A 23,966-nucleotide genomic window follows, 5' to 3' on the forward strand; every position below is an offset into this window, starting at 1 on the left:
AGCTTTTTACTTCACAAGACATTGATTGCCTAGAGTCGTGTGGATTATTGTGATGTTTTCATCAGCTGTTCGGACGGCACCCATTCACTGCAGAGGATCTATGATTGCTGAGCTAGTGATGTAATGATTAATTTATCCAAATTGATTGTTATGAAAAACTCTCCATCTTGGCTAGAGTAAATCTCAAGTAAATTTAATTTTTTAGGAAATATTCCTTTAAACGATGCTGTCTGCTGTGTATAGCATTTAACAGAGAATCCTTAAATATATACACAAAGCATGAAGTATGTGATTAAAATGATCCCATCTAAGGTGGAAAATCACAAAATAATGAAAGAAAGAACAGAAAATCCACAAGAATGCAGCTATAACCCTTCTTAACCACTTGGCGAGAATCACATGGTTACCACATTGTAGCCTGCAAATTTCAATTCTTGATTAGTACTTCCAAAAAAAGACACTGTAGTCAGCGAATCTTTCATTTATTTTAACTACTAAAGCTCAGTCATATAAATATGTAATGTGGAATCTACAGCAGGCATTATTCAATGAATAATATGGAGGGATCTGCTCTCACATTAATAGATCATTAACAGAAATCTCATCAGACAAAAAAAAAAAAAAAAAAAAACGGCAGCATTTCCATAAATTGCTGGTGAAGTATCAGTAAACCGTTAACAGTGCTTTTAATACAGGTAAACTGACACAACAAGTGTGTGAAGTGCTTTAAGGTCAGTTTTCACAAACATGTTTAAATAAAATTATCAAATTAAATAAATGTAAAGGTAAAACAAACGAAAATAATCATTTCAGAGTGACTGAACAGCCATTACTTATAGACACAGCCTCTTGTAACAACTCAAAATAATTTTCTTTGCACCGAGACACAGGTCCGATAGAAAAATAAATAAGTATGACTCATTCTATATCAGGAAAATATTTGTAAAGTAAACCGGTGTGGATGTCTAAGGTACATAAGGACAGAGTTCAAGAGGTTCATCAAGGTTCAGAACAAATGACTAATTGCATATTTAAACACATATCATTCAGAACCTTAAAATGAGCTCGCAAAAATATTGCAACATACTGTTGACCCTGTGTTTTCCTTTTAAAAGTAATACCAGTTACAGTACATGGTCAACAACAAAGTGCAAAGAGTTTTAAAGGGATAGTTTGCTCCCCCCAATGTTATCCTGTCATCATTTACTTATCCTTGTGTTGTTCCAAATGTCCTTCCGTGGAGGAAAAATGTAGATATTTGGCAGAATGTTCACCCGGTTCTTTCTATACAATGAAAGTGAATAGAATGCAGCAACAAATTACATTCAGCATCATTCACGTCAAGTGGATGATGCCGAATGGAGTTAAAGAAGAAGATTTTCAGGAAATAACTACTTCGATTTCAGCATTACCTCATACAAATCTACCATGTGACTTGAAATATATTATTATAGTAGGCTAAATAGTATATTAAAGCCATTTTGTAGTGTTTCTTTCCCCATTTTTTCATTGCAGTCATTTAGCATGGATTTCAAAAGATTATAAATCATGGAATACTTATAGAATCTATGAGTGACTTTGAGAATCAAAAAATCTCTTTTTATGTTCCAAGGGGAAACCAAAAAAAATCATACTGCTTTGCAATGGCATGAATGTGAGTAAAAAGGATGGAATGATATTTTGGGGGATTTACACACATCAAGCTCAGGTCCTGACCAGCAGTCTATTATTATGTTGTCTACTATACTCTCTACATGATGAAACAGAACTACAGTCTCAAAAGTACCATCTTTAAAATATAATAAAAATATATGTTGACTTCATTAAGAATATTGACTTTAAGAAACTACAAAATCGCTTAAAATACTTTCATATACTGTACATACTGCATACAGTGAGGTCAAAGACCAAAGAAAAATCTCAGACTTTCAATGCATGTTTTTACAGTAATACAGCTTCTTTGGTATCTAATGCAGCAATTATTTGTAGCAAACATATAAAATGTTTTTTTTTTTCCCTGTCTCACTATAATATGCAATCAGCTCTTATTTTTTGTGCTGTTATACCACTTCCTTATGGCCACCCCACTAGTGCTGCTAATCACACACAGCGCTCCTCCCAGACTCCACCATGTCGGTTTGCGGTTGAGGAAAAGGAACTGCAGAATGAACGCCAGGACCACATCCATCGTCCTCATCAGTGCAACAGGCCCTGCTTTCTCAATCTGTAGGGCTTTGGTAAGGAACGTCTGGCCGGCTATCCCGAGCACCCCGATGGCCATGAGCGTCCACCTGTCCCAGCCGCAGAACGGAATGGTCCATTCGTCCAAGATGAACAAAACAATGACACACTCGATGAGTCCCAGGACTGCATAGTACCACACAGAGAGGTAGTAATGAACACTTTTCCCTATTTTTCTCAGGATGACCATAGTGCAAGCCGCTCCGATCGCCCCTGCAAAGGCAGCCACCGTGCCTTTGATGTGATTGGTGTAGTCTCCTTCGATCCCAGACAGCTCTCCACCAAAGAGGAAGGGAGGTCTGGCTATCAGTATGACGCCGGTGAGCGTAAAAATTGTAAAAACAACGTCCCATATGGTGCACCTCTCCTTGAGGAAAATCCAAGCCAGCAAGGATGTGAAGACTGGATTACTGAACACTATAACTGTGGCATCCGCTAGGGGCATCTGCAGAACTGCATAATACAACAAGATCATGGCGTTGGAGCCCAGGAAGCCTCTGAAGAACAGGTAGATTCGCATATCTCTGGGTCCCAAAAAACCAGTACTGAAAAAAATAAAGGTTGTAGGTTATTTCCACATTGTGGAGTCAAATTATTATTGAATCTAACTACAGGGTGAAGAGATTGATACTTGTAATACATTACACATTCATAGGTAGTATTTTAGATCTGATTGATACTTACTTGAAAATGTATCAGATTTATACTTGTTTTATGGATTCTTTTAAATGTATCAGATTCATACTTGTATTTTAAAGCCTTACTTGTAAGATATCAGATCCATACTTGTTTTATAGAGTCTTAAGATATCAGATTCATACTCGTATTATAGTGTCTTGTATCATATAAGATAGCTCGATTTTTGTAATATAACAGATTCAAGCTTGTAACATCAGATTCATACTTATAGTGTAGATTCTTGTAATATATCATATTGTATTTGTAATATGTTTATATTTGTCCTATGGATTCCTACTTGTTATATATAAGATGTGTACTTGTATCATAAATTCAGACTTGTAATATATCAGATTCATACTTGTATTACAAATTCAAACTTGTATTATATATTTTTACTTGTAATACATTTGATTTATATTTGTTTTATACTATCATACTTGTATTATATCTTCTTGTAATATATCAGATTCATAATTGTATTATACATTCATACTTGTATTATATATTCTTACTTGTAATACATCAGATTTATATTTGTGTTATAATATCATACTTGTGTTACAGATTCATACTTGTATTATACATTCAAACTTCTATTATAGATTCTTACTTGTATTATAGATTCATACTTGTACTAAAGATTCTTGTAATATATCAGATTCATACTTCCATCATAACAGATTCATACTTATTTCATAGATTATTTGATAGATTTAAACTCATATGATAGATTCATACTTGTAATATATCATGGCTGGCATGACAAACAGCATCTGGAAGAAGCACCGAATTGCACTGATTTCTATGGCGTGTATCCCCTCAATTTTCTTCACAAGAAGAGCGGCAGAGGAGAAGAAGACAGATGCTAACAAGGTGTACAGGAGTCCCAGCCCCGGACATGCTGGTTTCTTTTCTGTGGATGAATATAAGAAAACAGCTTTACATCACACCTGTTAGTCAATTACACATAAATAAGATGGTATGCTGAATAATTATTAGTTTTGACTGCATAAACAAATATTTGCTCAGAAAAGCCACTAAAACTAAATTATCCTTGTGACCAAGGTTGAGCATAATTCAGATTTGAAGAACTTGTTCCCTTTCAATTCCTGTGTGTGAATTTAAATTTGGCCACCAACCACAGAAGGGAAAATTAGAATGACATGGAAATACATTTACTGAATTTCAAAACTGGAATTTGAATTTCTTTCAAAGCTTCTTTTTTTTACGGACAGCAGAATTCACAACAATATCCTTAGCATTTAGGCACTTCAAGCTAAAATTGCTCCAATGGTGGAAAAAATTATTATTATGATTTTACATCAAGTTCAAGAGACATTTTTCAAAAATGCTTGTTCTATAAAACTGCAAATGACATGTTAAACTGAGATTTTCCATAACAAAATTAACATTGGTTACTATTGATAAACCATTGTAAAAAAATAAATTAACCATGGTTTTGCTACACTAACCATAGTTTAGGTATTTGTAGTAAAACTTTGGCATCAACATGCCAAAAAAAAACATGGTTACTACACTTTTACTATAATAAAACCATGGTTCTTAAGGTAATGTTTATTCACTGGAGCACCCTATGAAAGCACTTTAGCACCAGTTTTTTTAGGCAAACTGTTTGCACAAATGATGGAAATGAGTCATGAGAAGTACACAGCATGATTTGGCTTTGTGGAGAGTGATCTGAATTTTGATCTTGGTGTGGAATGAGATGGAAGCAGCAAAACAGCATGAATCTCTACACACTGCTGGTGATTCTGACACTGAAGTGAAATCAAATGTGACGGCAAGGAGGATTACCCAACCAAACACAACTTAACTACCTGTTGGTGAGCTTTGCTCATGCTTAATCAGGTTGTGTGGTTGCCAACATTGGACAAACGCCAAACTGTATCAAATGTCTCTTGAGGACCTGGCCTCACACATAGATCATGGGCCCTGGAACATAACACATTCCCAACAATACAGGTTTAAGTTTAACAAACAACTTCACCAGATTGTTTAGAGAGAACACTACGGAAAGAAAAAAATATACTGTTTCCTGGTGTGATTCACATACAGTAATTCAGACAAAGCCAGTCTGTTCTTATGATAAGAAATTCTGGTTTATCTCTCCCTGTGAAAATATTTAATTCTATTTCCTTTTCTTGTAAGAGACAAAAAGACAACCTAAAAATGCTTTAAGAAATACAATGGAAACACCAAGTACATGATACTTGAATATGGTGATCATTAAGTACCATAGTTTACGTTAAATCAAAGTATGGTAAAACAATTGGATATCATCACTGAAGCCAGCTTCTATAGTGTTCGTTAAGAATGTACTGTACTTGCCTGGTCATACAAAACCTCATTTACAAATACAGTAGGAAAAACAGCCAAGCCTGATACAGTGTAAGAGTTCCCCTTTCAAAAGTTACCATGGGAAGCAGAGTTTCCTACAACAGAGTGTTACAGTTGGGTTCCAGCAGGGAATAAAAATCCCATTCATTTCTCCATTGGAAAAACAATTTTCTACACTTCTTAAATTTCCTAAACCAAGAAGACTACTGACAAGTGGACGGGACCTGTTGTACTTTATTCTGTTACAGTACACACAATTGGGGAAAATTAGCCACCCTTGTAATCAAAAATGCACAAATAAATCCCATATTAATTTATAAGTATTGAGCGGCAGAAATAATAACTTTAAAAACTTTATTTTTTGGGTTTAAGGTGGCTAAGTACCCACAGTATATTATAAAAGTGGAAACAATGGTTACTGTTGTAATGTGTGTGTGTGTGTGTGTGTGTAAGGGGCTTGATACAATGTAACTGTTCCGTCAGCTTTTATGAAAAGAAGTTACCATGGTAACTGTCATTCATCCCATAATATTAATGATATGGCCGGCAGCCATATCACCCTGGAGCCCAAGACCGGTTTCCCACTAACGCTAAGCAGGGCTGAGCCTGGTCAGTACCTGGACGGGAGACCTCCTGGGAAAACTAGGTTGCTGCTGGAAGAGGTGCTAGTGAGGCCAGCAGGGAGTGCTCACCCTGTGGTCTGTGTGGGTCCTAGCGCCCCAGTGTAGTGATGGGGACACTATACTGTCAACAAGCACTGTCCTTTGGATGAGACATTAAACCGAGGTCCTGACTCTCTCTTTGGTCATTAAAAATCCCAGGATGTTTTTTGAAAAGAGTAGAGGTGTGACCTCGGCATCCTGGCTCAATTCATCCATTGGCCTCTGACCATCATGGCCTCCTAACAATCCCTACATCTGCTGATTGGCTTCATCTCTCTGTCTCCTCTCCACCAGTAAACTGGTGAGTGGTGGGCGTTCTGGCGCACTATGGCTGCCCCCTGACAATGTAAGCGCTTTGAGTGTCTAGAAAAGCGCTATATAAATGTAAGGAATTATTATTATTATTATTATTATTAAGGTACTGTAAAATCGCTATAAATTCATAAGCGATCACATTCAAAACAATCAGAAATATGTTGTGTTGGTAAAATCTGATTTACTTATGCTTAATTTTTGATGGCGTATGGCTAATACAAAGTTACCTTAGATTTACTGTAGTATCAATAGTACTCTTAAAAAAGATGCAAGGGTTAACCTTAACTAAATTAAGGGATTTGTCATAGATACTACAGCTATTATTAAAATTCTAAATCATGGTAAATTAACATGGAAATTCCTTGTTTAACCGTTAAAGAAAAGATCAAAGTCTTGTTTTTTTTACATTTATTTCATTATTTATTTATGAAAGGTTGCTATAATACCAAGTTACTGTATATTTATTATAGTAGTATCAATAGTTACAGTAACAGTAGTATTTAAAGTACAGTACGTTATAATGGTGAATTTATCCGCTCTCCATTGCTGTAACACCGAAAGTGTCACAGAGGTCACACAGGTGTGTAAAAAATAAAAACAACAGAAATAGATCGATCGGAGATTACATTCAGGGTCCATAGCTCTTTAATAAATGATATCTCCCGATCGTGTAAGAGATAAGCTCAGTTTACCTTTTTGAACTGTGTTTGCCCCCGTGTCTTCCTCATCATCATCATCATCATCCTGATTACGGTCAGGGTCGTTTCTCTGACAGCAAACCGGCAAACAAACCCGGTAAAACCCCGTGACATTGTCCAACCGGGAGTCTTCTGCGTGCACGGACACTTCTGATCGACTTCGCAACTCAATTTCATCCCCAACGTCCCCATCGTCAACTTCATGATAAAGCACCCTGATGTCGTCCGCTGTATAAGGGACAACAGATAAATCTGTGTCATTATTACTCACAGAGCCATTGCGCTGTCTAATATCACCCATGACAGAGGACAACCGCTGCTCGGCATACCTTGAACACGCGTCTTGACACACGGTTGCCTTCGGGTAGAAATGGTACCGAGCAACAAGTTAAATGATTAACCTTGTACAAGGAAATAGATGGTTTCGTTCCTCTGCCGCTAGAGGAAGACAAAATGCGTTTGAAGAGCCGTTGGACGACAATGAGGTTTCCCAGCGTTTGAGACACACACGTGCGTTACTTGTATGTCGATGTCATTAGATATTCTCGAGTCTTGGCGTAAAAAAAAAAAAATTCTTGAGTCTATGCGTTTAGTTCATAATTCACCAAATAGTTTTTAGCTGAATGAAAACGAAGCATTTAGGAACATTTTTTTGGTTTCTTTTGAGTTTCTGCAATGGAAGCTCCTGTCGTCAACTCATTATTTGTGAGCAAACAAACTTGGTAACAAAGCTCTTTCTGACTTCTGAGGACAGTTTTTTATGACAGGTTTCAGCCATTAGATTCACACTTTCACTAAAATCCATGCATCAGGACAAAGCAGGGTCATATTTTTTAAGGGTTTTATTAGTTCTAACAAAAAAAGTACAGTAAACTAACCTTGCCTCCCACATTTACTTTACATCAATAAATGAAATCTAAGTCTATTGCAATCTGATTAATCAAAACAAGATTCAAAACTATGACACCCAATGTGGTCGATTTTGTTTAAAAAAGTTAAAAAAATGTCTTTTTACATAGCAGTAAAAATGTAAACAGTTCATTTGGCAGATTGTTATTACGTCAACAGTTAACTGATTTGACCTTTGTTTGTTTTCTTATTATAGGCTACCTCTTAAGTGACTACATGGCAAGCATGAGAATATGTTAACAACAGCTTTTGCTGAAAAGAGACAAAAACTGGAAAAATGAAATGTGAAGAACATATGGTAACAACAGAGAAAAAGACACAAAGGGCATTTCTAAAGAGGCATTCATCTGGAATTATAATTATTAGCGCTAGGCTAGATCATGCATGTAGTTTCACAATAGGCTTGTCTGTGTCAGGGTCTGGTTCTCTGCGCTTTCAATCGGCACCCTAACTGCTTAGGTCGATCATCAAGTGCTCGTAGATCTGCGTCTTCCCTTTAAAGCTGGACGCCAGCAGGAACTCTCGGTTGTCAATGGACATCAGCGAGAATGCTCTAGGCGCCTGGACGTTGAGCTCCTGGAAGTGCACAAACTGGCCCTTCTTGGTGTCCCACTGATAGATCTGTGTTAGCGAGTAGTCGCTGCCTAGGATGGCGTACTGCCAGTTGCCGATGGAGATGGGCTGGAAGACCATGGATCCCCGCGAGGGCATTGTCTGTATCTCTGTGAACATGGAGCCATCCCACTTCATCACCTTGGAGTCGCCAATGAAGCGCGTCAGGCAGACAAACAGCTCCCCCTTCACTTTGAAGTGCTTGATGGCGTAGACGTCCTCCATCTCTGGAATGTCCGTCCGTCTGTCGAACTGCTTCTGGCTTCTGCTCCACTGGTAGATAACGGGCCGCTGCGAGCTGCTAGACAAAATAAGATGAGGTTTGCCTGCGATATCCAGATACTCGACATCCGTGTCACGGTACCAGGGATGGAGAGACTGGTGAGAGTAGAAGCCGTTGCCGTTCCACTTGTACACCGTGGTGGAGCCGGCCTTCGAGCTGTCTGCTATCACGAAGAAGAACTCGCCGTCCACGCGGAACGTCTCGATGTCGTTGGGTTTTCTGATTTTCAGGATGTCGATGTCCTGGATTTTGATGAATTTGTTGGCAGATCTGTCCATTTTGTAGATGTGAGAGCCACCGAAAAGTTGGGCGACTACGATGAAGAGGTGGTTATCGATGACCATTGGCTTGCACACTACTGTGGAAGTGCCTGTAATGACAACCACAGAAATGTCATTCAAAATCAATTCAGTCAATCAGCCTCTGCATTAAATGGACCTTAGTAGACCGTTTTTGTGGTGCTGCAATTGGCGGATTCAGATCAGAGAAGCATTGCACTCTGGGTAGGAGGTGTGATGTGTGATGCTCACTCTCTATGGTGTCATAAGCCCTGAACTCCATGTTGACGTGGTCCCATTCCATAAAGCTGCATTTTCCAGAGAAAGGCTGGGCGTATACGACATACTGATCATTCCCATACGTAAAGGCCTCCACAGATATGGACTCAAATGCAAAGGTTTTCTTTAAAGCAAACTCTACAACAAACAAACAAAGATTCATTTGTCATTTTGCCAAATCGTGTTTCAAAGCTTTCTTGCAGAGTTCCAAAAATCCATAAATATATTCCAGTGCTATCCACATTCAATCAGTGCACTCACATATATATTACATAGCAAATCTCAACAATTTGACTGTTTACATTATCACCCAGTTCTAAACTGCTAAATGTGGACAATTGTGAAATAAGTTATTATAAATACTAACATCATTGTGTGTGTGTGTGTTTGTGTGTGTATTGTGAAAGGCTATACAAATACAATTGACTTTACTTGATATTTCTATTAGCTTTGAGGCTAATGGACAATATATTAGCCTGGCCAGTTTATTGTTTAAATTTATCAATTTTGCGATTATTGGACTATAAATGTATGAACTATTATTAAATATTACTAAAAGTTTACGTTTGTAATATTATTATTTTTTGGATGATTTTGGTTTAGTTCAAAAAAAATTTTTTTACAAAAACATTTGAAATTTACATTCATTCTCATTCAGAAAAAAAATGACCATAAATGATGAATGGTATGTTAGGTAAATATGTAATATTTTGTTTCTGAATTGCTTTAATTTATACATAATAATAACAATAATTCCTTTCATTTATGTAGCACTTTTCTGGTCATTCAAAGTGCTTTACATAATGCATTTCTAAGCATTTCTGCAGGCATGTAGGATCAGCTTATTTCAAAGTCAGAATCTGTTGTACTCCGGAGAGTCTAGTGCATAATTACCTGCTGTAATGCAGTCAAAGGACCGAGGCACCAGGTCATTTATCTTCCTCCCTTGATAGAGTGGAGGTCCACTGCAGTGTACCTGATCCACAGTTGCATTAGTGCTGTACATCCATTCCACCAGCCACTTCAACTTACAGTCACAATTGAACATGTTTCCTCTGAGATCCCTGCTCAGTGGATTTACAGATTATATTTAAATAACTTTTTCTTGTATATCATACAACAAGAAAAGTAGACATGTGCTGTAAAATACATACACTTTTGTTAAGGCATCCATTCCTTTGAAAATATCTTTGGGCAGCGTCTCAAGATTATTGTAGGCAAGACTCCTAACAAACAAAAATGGTTAGGTAACACTTTACAGTAATAATTTATTTTGTTAACATTAGTTAACTACTATATATATATATATATATATATATATATATATATATATATATATATATATATATATATTATAATACATAATTAAATAAAATAGTATAATAATGTATTTGTGTTTTATACTCACAGGTGAATGAGAGATTTCAAACCTCTGAAGGCGTGGGGTGAAAGCGACTCGATTTTGTTGTTTTCAATAAATCTGAAACAGGGTGTTGCATTTATATTGAAACTGAATGGTAATCTAAAAAGTAATCTGTAATCTGATGACGTTTTCAAACATAGAAAATCAACTCACAGATATTCCAGATGTGGCAGGCCTTGAAAAGCATCTTCGTCAATGAAGGCGAAAGAATTGGCTGTAAACAATCTAAGAAGTCATTAAAAAAAAACAGTTTCAGTGGTTTAAAAGTTTTTTCTCTAAATTAAAGGAATAGTTCACCCAAGAAAAAAAGATAATTTGAAAATCGCTCACCAATGGATTCTCTACAGTGAATGGGTGCCGTCAGAATGGGAATCCAAACAGCTGATAAAAACATCACAATAATCCACAAGTAATTCACAAGTGATTTTATCCAGTGAAAATGTCATCTAGAGGAATATAAGTTAATCAAGAACTGTTTACATGTGAAAACAAATAACAGCTCTAAACATTTATGTGGGTGGGTTTTGATGTGAAAGGACAAGAGGGGAGGGACTTTTAAGTGTTATTATGGATCTTGGCCACAAGTCACAGTTTCAAGTTTCAAATCTTGATGAAGGATTTGTATCTTACAAACATGCAACATTTTTCTTCACAACATGTTAACTGATGGACTGGACTGATGTGGATTACTTGTGGATTATTGTATTGTTTTTATCAGCTGTTTGGACTCTCATTCTGACAGCACCCATTCACTGCAGAGAATCCATTGGTGAGCAAGTGATGCAATGCTAATTTCTCCAAATCTGTTCTGATGAAGAAGCAAATTCATCTAAAAAAATATTTTCAATTTGGGGGAACTTTTCCTTTATGCAATGTTTCATTTGTTAACACAAGATAAATCAGCCCCAGACATGAGTCTGTCACACACACCATTATTTGCATGTACCCATCCAGACTGGTATTTTCACATAATCATCCTCTAAATTCTAAGTTAGTGCACAATCAGACACCGGGTAGAAAAGATGAAAGACTGGTCATATTTAGCATAATACTGCCAGACACATTTGCATTTTTCCTTCAGCTTTACTTCCTTCCTTCAAGCTTTTCCGAGGCACATTTCAAAGGATTGGAGCAAGTCGGTGTGACATTATAAAACTGCAGAGATTTCCTTATTTGTTTATCGCGAGGACAGGGCAATGTCCCTCACAGAGCAGAAGCATTGCATAATATTCACACCAATTTAAAGGCTTTGAGAAATTAGACACGCTGAAGAATGTCCCCAAGCTGGCCGTTTTAAAAGGGGGGCGGGCTGTAATTGCTTAGAACAAACATTAGACCACTTAACATGGTGATCACCCCATCCTAATAAAGAAAAAGAAAGAAAAAAACACACATAACCCTAACAGAAACTCACAGGAGCTGAAGGGATGGCGTGTGGAGAAAGCTTCCCCCTGCAATCTCACTGAACCCAGACTTCACAAATGACCTGTTAGGAAAAAGAGTCAGTGTAATTTAGATGTAAACAAAGCATGCAGAACATACACAACACATGCATATTCACAGATTCATGCATTCGAATCTTTATGTAGGTTATGCATTGCATTGTTCTATTAAACCGTACTGTAACTGGAAAATAACGTGGACTGTAAACAGGACACTTACAGTGAGACGACATCGGGAGGGAAGCTGTGTGGCACAGATCTCACGTTTTCACACAAGGCGTTATCTTTGGTGCACGTGCATCCAGAGGGGCATCTGGGCTGTTTGCCTCTTCTGCTCTCCGCTAACAGCAGTAGTGTGGCGACCCAGAGCAGAAAAGTGTATCCTCTCCTGCTCCTGTGTGCATGTCCCATTGTGTTCCTGAGTGCCGCGGGCTGCTGTGCTGTTTTCTCCGCTGATGAGTGCTGGTCTGCTGCTCGCCTCTCTTCACTTGTGTCCGTGTGATGAATGTCTATGTCTCAGTGTCAGGCGCTCGTCCAAACGATTCGTTCTGCTACAATGGAAATATCCAGCGGGCTTGGATTTCCTTAGTTGCATGCAGATTTTAATAACAAACCAGTTTCTTCTTGGCTAAGCAACTGAGAAAAAATTAAATAAAATGTGAAAATGAAAGTGAAAAGAAAAAAAATAATATATCGGGCCAAAATATTTTCCTTGGCGACGTGGTGGTAACGCGTTAAATAATTCCTTCAGATCCTGGGAGAATCCCTCTTTTGCATCATGATGTACCAGCTGCTGTCCAATGGTGTTATTACTGTGAATGCGCATGAACCAAATCCATGAATAATGATGAATAGTGAGAATATTCATGAGGCTTTGGAGACATGCACCTGCGCCCCTCAAGAAAGAAAGAAATACTAATATGATCCTATATGCTTTCATGTTTTCCTTTATTATTATTCTTTTATAGTATATTATTCTTTAAATAAAAAGCATTTTAAATATATTCCATTGTTTAGTAAGCTACGTTTTATTTATAATGTTATTTGTAAAGGAAAATATATCAGAATCTTTATTGTCAATATACATAAAGTGCAAAGAAATTATGTGCAATCCTATTTCAGTACAAAAAAAAGTTTATAGTTAAAAACAGCCACTAAAGAAATTAATTATCTATATTATTATGCATTAAATGTAAGCCTATTACTTATTGGTCGTATAACAAATATAAAATAATATTGCAAAGTTAATAAGGTCTACATTGTTTAATAAAAATACATTTAAAGCATGTATTAAACTTAATGTTAATGCTGATATTAATTCAGATTTTTTAACTAAAATTGAACTGTTGTAGGCATAAACAGATTATTAAATACTGTTACTAATGTATTGCTTATTGTTAGTTAATGCATTGATAAGCAATACATTGATTATAATGATTATTATTCATAATCGTTTTACATAATGATTTTCTTTTCAGTTCTTTTTTTTTAGAAGCCCATAGGGATGTTTCTTTGTCTCTTTGTATGTATTTATCACACAGACATTTGAGAACAGTAACGTGTCTGTCCTGATCACTGCTACTCTTCCAGTGCTTTCATTTTTAGCATTTTTCTCCGAATAAAAGACCAGTTGTTCTACTTTTGAGAAAATGGCACTTCGCCCCCTTACGCCCTATAATTTCCTGTCACTGTGTCTTCATCAATTTCCGATGAAAACAAATGCGAACAATAAAGTCTGTTTGAAACAAAGAACACTGGCAACTAAAATCACACCCAAATGCTGGCAACGTGCCACTTTTATATTTCATCTGTAACGCATTCACATTACGATCTCATATTTTATTTGTAAAGTACGCATACAAGAGTTCTTACGAATGCACTGAAACAATAGAAATTATAATAGCTCCCATTCAATGCAGCACAACGTAACCAGACTTTGTTTTCGATACGTGGTGTTTACGTCATCACTTCGCGCCAGTCTGAGACTCTGCGGCATGTAAACACAGATGAGTGGCATGGATCAAACTGCTCTAGACCTTGTTAAGGTAATTATGGATCATGCACAAGAATCTAGAGATGTGATGTATTTGTTTGCACTTTAATGCTGGGACTGCTTGTCATGCAAAACATGAAAGAGAAGAATCTATTTATCTCCAGTCCCATATAGATCATCCACGGCGCATTATTTTTCACTGTATTAACTTTAGAACAGATTTAGATTGTAAATCTACATCTAAAATGTAGATTGTATAATACAACAATACTAAGCGTTCAACTTAACTTTGATTAATGTATTATATAGTGTACTTATCTAATTATTATAATGTTTTTGGTGTAATGTAAGTTCACCAAGAACCTTTTCAGTCTTTTTACATATTAGATGTCATAAGTTTATTTCATGGGTCTAGTTGCTGTTATACAGCACACTGTTAGTGGTGTATTTCGTGTTAGTAGTGTCTAGTTGTTGCACTGTAATAATGCTGTGTTGTGTTCTGTTTGAGGTCCATGGAGGTGGAGGCTATGACTCAGATTTCAGTGATGATGATGATGGTGGTGGAGGCCAGTCCAAAAATGGCGAGAATAGGTAAGAGTTTGTCTTATATCACTAACAAAAAAGACCATTATTTTTTGTATAATATCTTGGGGATAAGCACCATAGTAATGCAATATTTTTGAACATGGTACATTCCCACATTAAAGGAAAATTTGGTGAAAATGGACAATCAAGATGTAGATGAGTTTGTTTCTTCATCAGAGAACAGATTTGGAGAAATTTAGGATTCCATCACTTGTTCATCAGTGGATGCTCTGCAGTGAATGGGTGCCGTCAGAGAGAGAGTCCAAACAGCTGATAAAAACATCACAATAATCCACAAGTAATCCAGTTCGGGAATGTCTTGTGAGTTGAAAAGATGCATGTTTGTAAGAAGCAAATCTATCATGAAGTCATATTTTTACTTCATACAGGTCCTCTATCCATACTGTTACTTTTTCCTGTGTAAAAAGACCTCCGTCTTAATCAGGAGAGAAATATGCACAGACCAAGCAAGTCAAAACAGTCCAAAACAGTTCTGAATAAATATGTGGATTGATTTTTATGTGAGAGGACAACAAAAAGAACAACAAAAGAAGTGTTATTATGGATTATGGTCTTGGATTTTAGCTGGAAGGGACAATTTAAGTTAACACCGTAATGATGACTTTGTCTTTTACAAACATGCATCTTTTTGCTTTACAAAATGTTAATTCATAGACTGGATTGCTTGTGGATTACTGTGATGTTTTTATCAGCTGTTTGGACTCTCATTCTGACGGCACCCATTCACTGAAGAGCATCCATTGGTGAGCAAGTGATGCAATGCTAAATTTCTCCAAATCTTCTCTGATGAAGAAACAAACTCATCTACATATTGGGTAGGGTACATAAAAATCTAGGAAAATGGAAGGATTTCTTAATATCTGTTAAAGATTTTTTTTTTTATATAACAGCATTTAATTAGAAAGAATGCAATTAACATAAATGGTGTGTGATTGTCCTTTAAGTACTGGTCCTCTAGCATGTATCTGTTTTCAGGGCAGCTAAAGATGAGCTGTTACAGAAGCCATTCCAGAAAGGAAAACACACCAAGGTGGCTCATAAAAATGTTGCTGCTCATGAATGGGACAGGTACAGGTCACATCCATCAAAACTAGCAAAATCCATGCATGCAGTATGTGTTATGTACTTAAATAAAATGTTGTTTTTGTTTTTTTCCTGAAAGAGAGGAAGCCCGAAATCGACGGCAACACCTGATATCAATGAACGCTGTATCCTGTCAGTGGGAGTTTTTCAACAACTATTGTGACAGTGGGAGCTTTTTAGCTTTTCATTTAGCATTCTATCAATTGAACTCCTGAGACTGCATAACATATCAATTATCATGAGTGTTTAAAGTGCATTTTTAGGGGAATTTCAACCATTGTAAATTCATCATAATTAGTTTTTTTCTCATTAAAGTATTTCATTGGAATGGTGAAAAATCCTTAACACCATGTTGTAAGTTTGAACGTCACAAGAAGTTTGTCAGCGACTACGTTCTGTACTATGGAGGAAAGGTTGAGGAGTTCAGACGATCCACGTGAGCAGCTTACGTTGTATTCTGCAGAAACACATTCAATAAAGTCACACAATTCTTCTGATGTTAAACCTTTGATGAAGTGACACACTTCAGCTTTGTTTAGCTTTGATAGAGGCTGACTGGAGCCGTGTGTTTCCATCCACAGGTCTAAAGACAAGACAGACCTGGATGTGGTGAGAGAGAACCACCGCTTCCTGTGGAGAGACGAGGATGAGGAGGATATGACATGGTAATGTCTGCTTGGTTTGTGGTTTGTGATCTCTGCACAGTCACCCTAAAATAAAGCTTCTGGATTGTTTAGGGAGAAAGAGCTCGCCAAGAAATACTACGACAAGCTCTTCAAGGAATACTGTATTGCTGACCTCAGCAGATACAAAGAAAATAAGGTTCGTCTTTTACTTTTTTAAGCCTGACATAATAAATGATAGTCTGAATCTAGTTTTTCAAAACGGAACAGTTTACATTTGCATAATGTGCTTTTGTTTTGTATTGTATTTGATGCATTACGCTTCAGTTGTATAGTATAGTTTCGATCGTGCTGATATTTTAGATGCCTTAGACATTCACACTTGCTAAAAATACTTTCTCTAGACATGTTGTCTTTTAATATCTTAACTGCTCTATCGTTTCTGATTTACTGAATTAGAACTGTTTTCTGTTACTAGTTTGGATTTCGGTGGCGCATCGAAAATGAAGTAATATCTGGAAAAGGTAATTCAAGAACATTTGTATTTCTGCTCAAATATATGTTCACAATTTAATTTGGGGACCAGTTCTCACTCTTAACTGTGACTTTTGCCTCAATAAACTTCTGATTTGCTGCTTATTAATAGTTAGTAAGGTAGTTGTTAATTTAGTTATGGGGTTGGAATAGGGCCCTAAAATATGCTCATGCAGAATATGTGCTTTATATGTACTAATAAACATTCAATATGCATGCTAATATTCAGCTTCTTAATAGTGAGAATTGGTCCCTAAACTAAAGTGGAACTAAAAACATTAATATGTTCACATTCTTGAAGCATTCTGGTTGCATAATGAAAAAAAAAGAAAGTCTGCAAATCAGAGCAATAACTAAACAGTAACATCTTCAGCCACTAGGCGGTGATACTGTTTCACCTTCAGTAAAGAAACACTGTCTTCTGACCAAACCAGGGTTTCCCCTATAGAGGCAGATAATTTAATTTAATAAAATGTTCCCCAAAATCTAGTTTTAGTGAAGCTGATGTTGAAAATGACCTAATTGTAAGGTGTTGAGTTTGCTTGTGTCATAACTGAAATCAGTGATTTTGGACACTGTTGTCTCTGGGTCGTGGTTCACAGTCAAGATATCTTGATGGGTAAACAAGGGGTGATGTACTTGTAAGAATCAGTGAAATTACACAAACAAATGAGCAAATCAATGAAGAGTGATGAAATGATCATACGCTGTCACACTTCTTGTCATGCTTTTTCTGACCATCAGGTATCACTCGCACACTCAGCCGCAGATTGAAACTTTTAAATAATCAGCTGCATTTTTCATTTTAGTGTAAATGTTAATAACTTATGTTATCCCATTCCAGAGCTAAATAATAATGACTCGCACATTTTTACTAAGACTTAAAAAAGACATCTACTAAAATGTCATTCAATTTAACAATAATTCAGGACAGGACAGAATAAATATGTTTCAAGTTTCATTTTTACATAAATATAGGTGGTATCTATTAAAATGTGTAAAAGATTAAGTGATCATATAAAATGTTCTAATATTTTAAATGCTGGTGTTTGAGTAAAAAAAAAAAAAGAAAGTAATAATAAAAGCAGGAGTCCGAGACCCAATTTCACAAGATCCATTCAAATGATTTGAACAAGATTTATGTTTTAAAATAAGGAATAAAACATTTAAAATATACATTTTAAAATGTTCTATTTAAATTTGTAACCTCAGCAACTTTTATTTTATGATCGGGTTTTTACAGTATTTAATAAACACTGAAATAAATGAGGAAAGTCTTACTTTAAAACCTGCAAACGCCACTGAAATGATTGAAATAATATTTTTCTAAATATGTGAAGCTCTGAAATATTTTATCAGACGGGAAATTGGTATTTGCGAATTAAAAATAAATATAATCAATTTTAAAAATAATAATAACAAAATAATAATAAGAAAAAAAATCACAGACTGGAAAATTCAGTTTCAATTATTTTGTTTATACTTATGTACTACAACTCCTATTTTCTGTAAATAATAAAATGTAAAGAAAAACTCTGTCAGCAGAAGTACTAGAAATAAAGGGGCCCTTCGAGTCAAACCCATTGAGAACCACAGTGTATAGAAGATTTCATCCTCAACATCCTTGCACAAACTGGCATGTTTTGAATTGGTAAACGCCACTCCCTTTTTTCTAAAACGAATATTAAAAAACCTGTATGTCAAAGCATGTTTCGTGACCAGCACGCTGTGTTTCTGCTGCTGAGGGATAATGTAACAGGACCCTTCAGGAGTTTGTCATGAGGAGTTCCCATCTGCTGGTCATTTGTCACCGTTCAGCAGAATGAGGGCATCCCTGGGACTCCTAAAGAGGGTTAACCCTGATGCGTTTTGACGCTGTTTGTCAGCTTCACTGGCTTTAACAGCTTCAGTGCTGCTCACGCAAGCAGAATTGGAGAGGTTGAAGTCGCATGTACGTCATCAGAGAGACGGGGTAATTTAATTTGCACGTGCAACGTGAGGTTGATGCCTCAGTCACTCTCTCTGCCGCGAGATCATCTGCCAGCCACGTCATAGCTTAAGCATTTCTGCCAAGCTGCAACATGACATAATCCTTCACAGCACAGTCACTGTGTTCAGTTTTTTCACAGTGCAACTTGGATGCATTTATATCAAAGCTCAGCAATAGCAAAAACATCCAAGTACTCATTACTAAACCCACTGCTTTTCCAAACAAGCTACTACAAATAAGAAATAAGAAACTTATTTTCAGATTGGCTTTTTCCATAGAGAACGTACCTGGAAGACCTAATGATGTCAGTCTCAGAAATTGATGTTTAATTGGAAGCTTATTTTCACCACAGAATAAAAAATAAAGCTAATTGCATCTTTTATATGTATTTATTCAATTCAGACCTTTTTTATCAGAATTGCACGTTTCAATCTTGAATTTTCAAGATATAAACGTGTTATTGTGAGTTTGCATCTTGTAATTGTTTTTTATTTTTTATAAAATATATATATATATATATTTAGAATTTAGAATTTTATCATATCTCATTTTAGATCTTGCAGTGACTATTGTTTGTTTTTCAGCCGCGCAATAAAAAGTACCGGTAGTTCAGACTTCTTGCAATTCAGACCTTTTTTTTCTCCGAATTGTAAGTTTATATCTCCCAAATCTGAATCGCCTTTGAGTTATTTATTTATTTATTCTTACTTGGTATTTAAAAAGGTAATTGCAGTTTATCTCGCAATTTTAACTTTTTTTTGGAATTCTCTTTTTTTCTGATACAGAAAAATAAGGGTAATTGTGACTTTTTATCTCTCAGCTCTAACTGTTTTTGTTTGTTTTGATTCTGCCATGGGATGAAAACAGGTGATTGAAACATTTTATCTTGCGATCAAAATTTTTCTCAGAATTCTGAGTTTAGATCTCACTTTTCTGTGTCACAGACTTTTTATTTTTTCAATTTTATTTTACTCGCAACTGACTTTTTTCCTCAGAATTGTGAGTTTATTTCTCATGATTATGACTTTATATCTCACAGTTGAGTTTATATCTCGCAACTTAGAGCTTTTTTCCCATATTTGTGAAATAACAAGTCCGGTTTTGAGATATAAACCTACAATTGTGAGGGGGAAAAAGTTTGAATTGTGTCATAAAAAGTGACAATTACCTTCATTTTTTCTTCCCTAGTGGAAATAAGCTTCGATACTTTAACCAGTTGATATTCAGCAGAAGTTTGCTTGGGCTCAGGTGATCAGGTACAGGCCAAAGCCGATCCAGACGCACACTGTCAGAGGTTTGGGAAGCCTGGCAGAAAAACTCCCTGATGACGCACTTTTCCCTGGGCTCCAATCTGGAGGATCCCCTTGTAATCTGCTGGAGCTAATGTCAGCCAGCTGATATCTGAGCCAGGCCAAGGTCACGGGAGTCTGTCTGTCTCTCTCAACACTTCCCGTCAGTAATAGCAGTGAAATCACGTGCAGCAGACTGTTCTCCAATGGGCTTCTCTCTGGTTGTGTTGTGTGTGTGTTTTCATCATGCAGCATCAGTTTAATCCAGGGAATGGATTCACAAAATATCCTTAAGAACAAAATCCATCGTTTTCTAACATCAGAATAAAGTTAAGAATATTTTGTATTCCCAAACACATTTGGTAAGAATATATTGTAACACTATTCATTATTAACTAGTTGCCTATTGGTATGCATATTACTAGCATATTAGCTGTTTATTAGTACTTTCGTGCCTTATTCTACATGAGTATAGTCTAGATCTCTTATTTGTACTCCATAACAACTACTGATCCTGACAACATTGCTGTGCCAAAGCATAATCCTATCCCGAAACGTTACCCTAACTGTAACTCTAGCTAATAAAAAGGCTCTGATTGTGAGCCTAAACTTGACACTAATTGTAAACTTATCCCTCATCTGATTGGCTGCTTGGAATTGGATTGACAGGTGAGTGGGCGGTGCTTTATTGATGTTTGGGATGCATTATGTGATATGAATGTGGTTTCATTGTTCCAGATAAAAAACATTTCTGATAACATGCATCCGGATAAACTAAGATGTTAATAGCAGCTGTAAATGTTATAGGGACCTGAAAGCAAACTAGCCAAATGATGTTATGCAGATGATTTGCAGAACTCTGTAAATGAAATCCTGCACAGTTAACCGTTCAGCTCGTCAGCTTTTCTGTATGTTTTCTGTCATGCATGTTCAGTGTAACTCTGTGGATTTCTCATGTGGTATCCTGAATTACACAGGTCAGTTCCTCTGCGGAAACAAGCGCTGTGAGAGTAAGGAGGGTCTGAAGAGCTGGGAGGTGAATTTTGCCTATGTGGAGCGAGGGGAGAAGAGGAACGCCCTGGTGAAGCTGCGTAAGTGTTCTCACAGGACACAGGGGTAGTGCCGAATTAGGGAAGCCCATGTCTGTTACTGTTGATGAAGAAAGAAAGCTACTTTACCTCAATGGGCTGCAGTGCATTAACGTGTCTTTTAAGTATAGATTAAGTAAGTTTTAACCTGGAAACATTTTTTGGATTCTGACAGTTTTATAGATATATATCTATACAGATATATCTATCTATCTATCTATCTATCTATCTATCTATCTATATATATATATATATATATATATATATATACATGTGTACACACACACACATTTGTTGATTTCTTTTTTTTTTTTTGTATACATTTATCATCAAATGTTTGGAATACTTAAGGTGTTCCAATGTTGGAAAGATGTCTCTTATTAAGGCTGTTTTTTTATTGTGAAATATTGTTACCATTTAATGTATGCTTTATTTAAGTGAATTTATTTATTTAGGAGCCCCAGTCTGAACAGTTTGGTCAGTCACCATTAACATTTGACTTTTTTTAAAGTTAAATGAATTTGTTTGAGTCTTTCTGACTTCAATCTTCACATTATTTTCAAGGTCTGTGTCCAGAGTGTTCCTTTAAACTAAACTATCATCACAAGTAAGAACATTCAGCCGTTACAAACACAATCACATGATATTCTCAGACCTGGAGACCTCAACCTTTGAACTGTGATGTCTGTTCCAGGAGAAAGGAAGTAACAGTGAAGAAGAGACGGCGATCAAAAGAGAACGTGGACAAGTCACTGTCAAAGACATCCAAATCATCCAGAAAGCACAAGCGCAAACACAAAAAGAGGCGCAAAGGCAAGTGCATGGTTAAAGCAAATCAAGCTTCCGAACATTTCCCAACACATGGAAGATTAGGAAAAGCATTTCAAAGCCTGTATATGCTTAACTTTGTTGTATTTTTGCAGTGGTCTTTTTAACTCTAGTTAATTTCTTTAAAAACATTTAGGAACTGAATGCATGAATTTAAGTTTAAATTCTAGCGTTTATGTTGACCACAGTTGCTTGTTCAATTTTCTGTACAGAATACTCATCTTCAAGTTCAGAGGAGTCCCAGGGTTCAGATAAAGGTATGGTATGCATACCACTTTTTCCACCAAAAATGACTAATGGCTGTCATCTAGCGCCCCCAGGCAGAGAATGTACTCAGTATAGCTCAATAATCATGTTCAGACCTCTTAAACAGCTCCACTAACATCTTGAGTCAGACAAATCCCAGGTCATAGCAGATTTTGGATGGGTCGTTTAAATCCCTGAGCTTAAATATTGCATGTGTGCATGTAACTCACCACACACGAGTAGTGTTTTCACCACAGTACCTTTATCAGGTATGAATCCTGCTCTAGCAGTGTACTTTGAGATACGTGAGTCTGATGTGATGTGTTCTTCAGATGCAGAGAGTGGAGAAGAAGAGGAAGAGGGTCCTTCAGAGTCAGACCACTGGAGGGGTCCAGCGCCCACCGTGGAGGAGAAGTCACGGTCAGTCCCGTTCATGAATCATTACAATATATTTTACTACAATGTGGAGTATATATGCACACAAATGTGAGGAATGTGTTTCTAGAACAGTGCTCTGACAAACGTCTGCTTCTCTTTCAGGGAGGAAGAGTTCGACGAGTATTTTGAAGACATGTTTCTCTGAGTCGAGGAAAGGAAGATCCAAAAGAATCTCATGCCTACCCTTTTCTTTTCTTCCGGTTAGCTTTGTTTTTGTGAAGTATAGTTTGATTACAATTTGGTGATTTGTAAAAAAAAAATGTTTTGAATTTCTACTAGGTTTCATTCAAAGCTAGTGTTTGCTTGTAGGCCATATTCATAAATCATTATCTCATTTTTTGTATGTATATGTCTGTGTGTGTATTTTTATATATATATATATACATATATATATATATATATATATATATATGTATATATATATATCGAAGAAATGCATAAAAATATGTCAGCTATTGTTGCATTGTGCACACACACATACAAAGTAATACAAATTAATTGTCTATATATGAGCAATCTCACATTTGTATTATTTTTAAAATCACATATATATGTGTGTGTGTGCGTGTGTGTGTGTGTGTGTGTGTGTGTGTGTGTGTTTGTGTTTGTTTACAATTGACATAATTACACAAAAATGAAATAATTGCTTGTAAAATCTTTTTTTTATACATGCAACATCTGATATAATAGTTTTATATTTGTTCTGCTCAGATTTTGTATGAATGAGGCCTGCTGTGTTTATCAGTAGAAGTGTTTGTTTACTTTGAAAGTTTAGTGAGCTCAGATGATTATACTGAAGACATGTTTGTGTTCCTGTAAGTACAGCAGTCAATAGCAGTATTTTAGGAACCCATAGTAACTTAACAAGCCACTGAATTTACAGGCAGACCCTGTCAATGTTTGTATAATCTGACCCATTAAATGTTGACAGAATGACAGTTGTCCTTTATGCCTTGAAATCACAAACGCATTAGCACTGGGTTTTTAAAATGGACAGACTTTCTATTTTATACCCCTCACGTCAGCCTCTCTCTTGGTCACGGTGTCAAACTGCCCTGGGCCTCGGC

General features: G+C 36.3%; 3 protein-coding genes across 3 annotated transcripts; 1 reads left to right on the forward strand and 2 right to left on the reverse strand.

The window, feature by feature from the left end:
- Window positions 1–466: 466 nt before the first annotated feature.
- LOC127968691 (solute carrier family 35 member G1-like) lies at window positions 467–7,357 on the reverse strand. Its single transcript, XM_052570025.1, has 3 exons — window positions 6,950–7,357; window positions 3,661–3,835; window positions 467–2,786 (listed from the first exon to the last, which is right to left on the reverse strand). The coding sequence occupies exons 1-3, from the start codon at window positions 7,254–7,256 to the stop codon at window positions 2,039–2,041; spliced, it is 1,230 nt and encodes a 409-aa protein (XP_052425985.1). The 5' UTR covers window positions 7,257–7,357; the 3' UTR covers window positions 467–2,038.
- Window positions 7,358–7,782: 425 nt separating this feature from the next.
- lgi1b (leucine-rich, glioma inactivated 1b) lies at window positions 7,783–12,977 on the reverse strand. Its single transcript, XM_052571329.1, has 8 exons — window positions 12,402–12,977; window positions 12,154–12,225; window positions 10,893–10,964; window positions 10,725–10,796; window positions 10,471–10,542; window positions 10,211–10,380; window positions 9,290–9,454; window positions 7,783–9,129 (listed from the first exon to the last, which is right to left on the reverse strand). Exons 1-8 carry the CDS (start codon window positions 12,590–12,592, stop codon window positions 8,312–8,314), a joined length of 1,632 nt encoding a protein of 543 aa, XP_052427289.1. The 5' UTR covers window positions 12,593–12,977; the 3' UTR covers window positions 7,783–8,311.
- A 1,121-nt stretch (window positions 12,978–14,098) lies between these two features.
- fra10ac1 (FRA10A associated CGG repeat 1) lies at window positions 14,099–23,832 on the forward strand. Its single transcript, XM_052571330.1, has 14 exons — window positions 14,099–14,226; window positions 14,683–14,765; window positions 15,756–15,848; window positions 15,943–15,988; window positions 16,223–16,299; window positions 16,445–16,528; window positions 16,601–16,685; window positions 16,965–17,010; window positions 21,277–21,390; window positions 21,952–21,994; window positions 22,082–22,200; window positions 22,428–22,472; window positions 22,794–22,881; window positions 23,002–23,832. Exons 1-14 carry the CDS (start codon window positions 14,188–14,190, stop codon window positions 23,042–23,044), a joined length of 1,005 nt encoding a protein of 334 aa, XP_052427290.1. The 5' UTR covers window positions 14,099–14,187; the 3' UTR covers window positions 23,045–23,832.
- Window positions 23,833–23,966: the final 134 nt, after the last annotated feature.

This window comes from Carassius gibelio, chromosome B12 (assembly GCF_023724105.1).
Source record: "Carassius gibelio isolate Cgi1373 ecotype wild population from Czech Republic chromosome B12, carGib1.2-hapl.c, whole genome shotgun sequence".
Classification (NCBI taxonomy): domain Eukaryota; kingdom Metazoa; phylum Chordata; class Actinopteri; order Cypriniformes; family Cyprinidae; genus Carassius; species Carassius gibelio.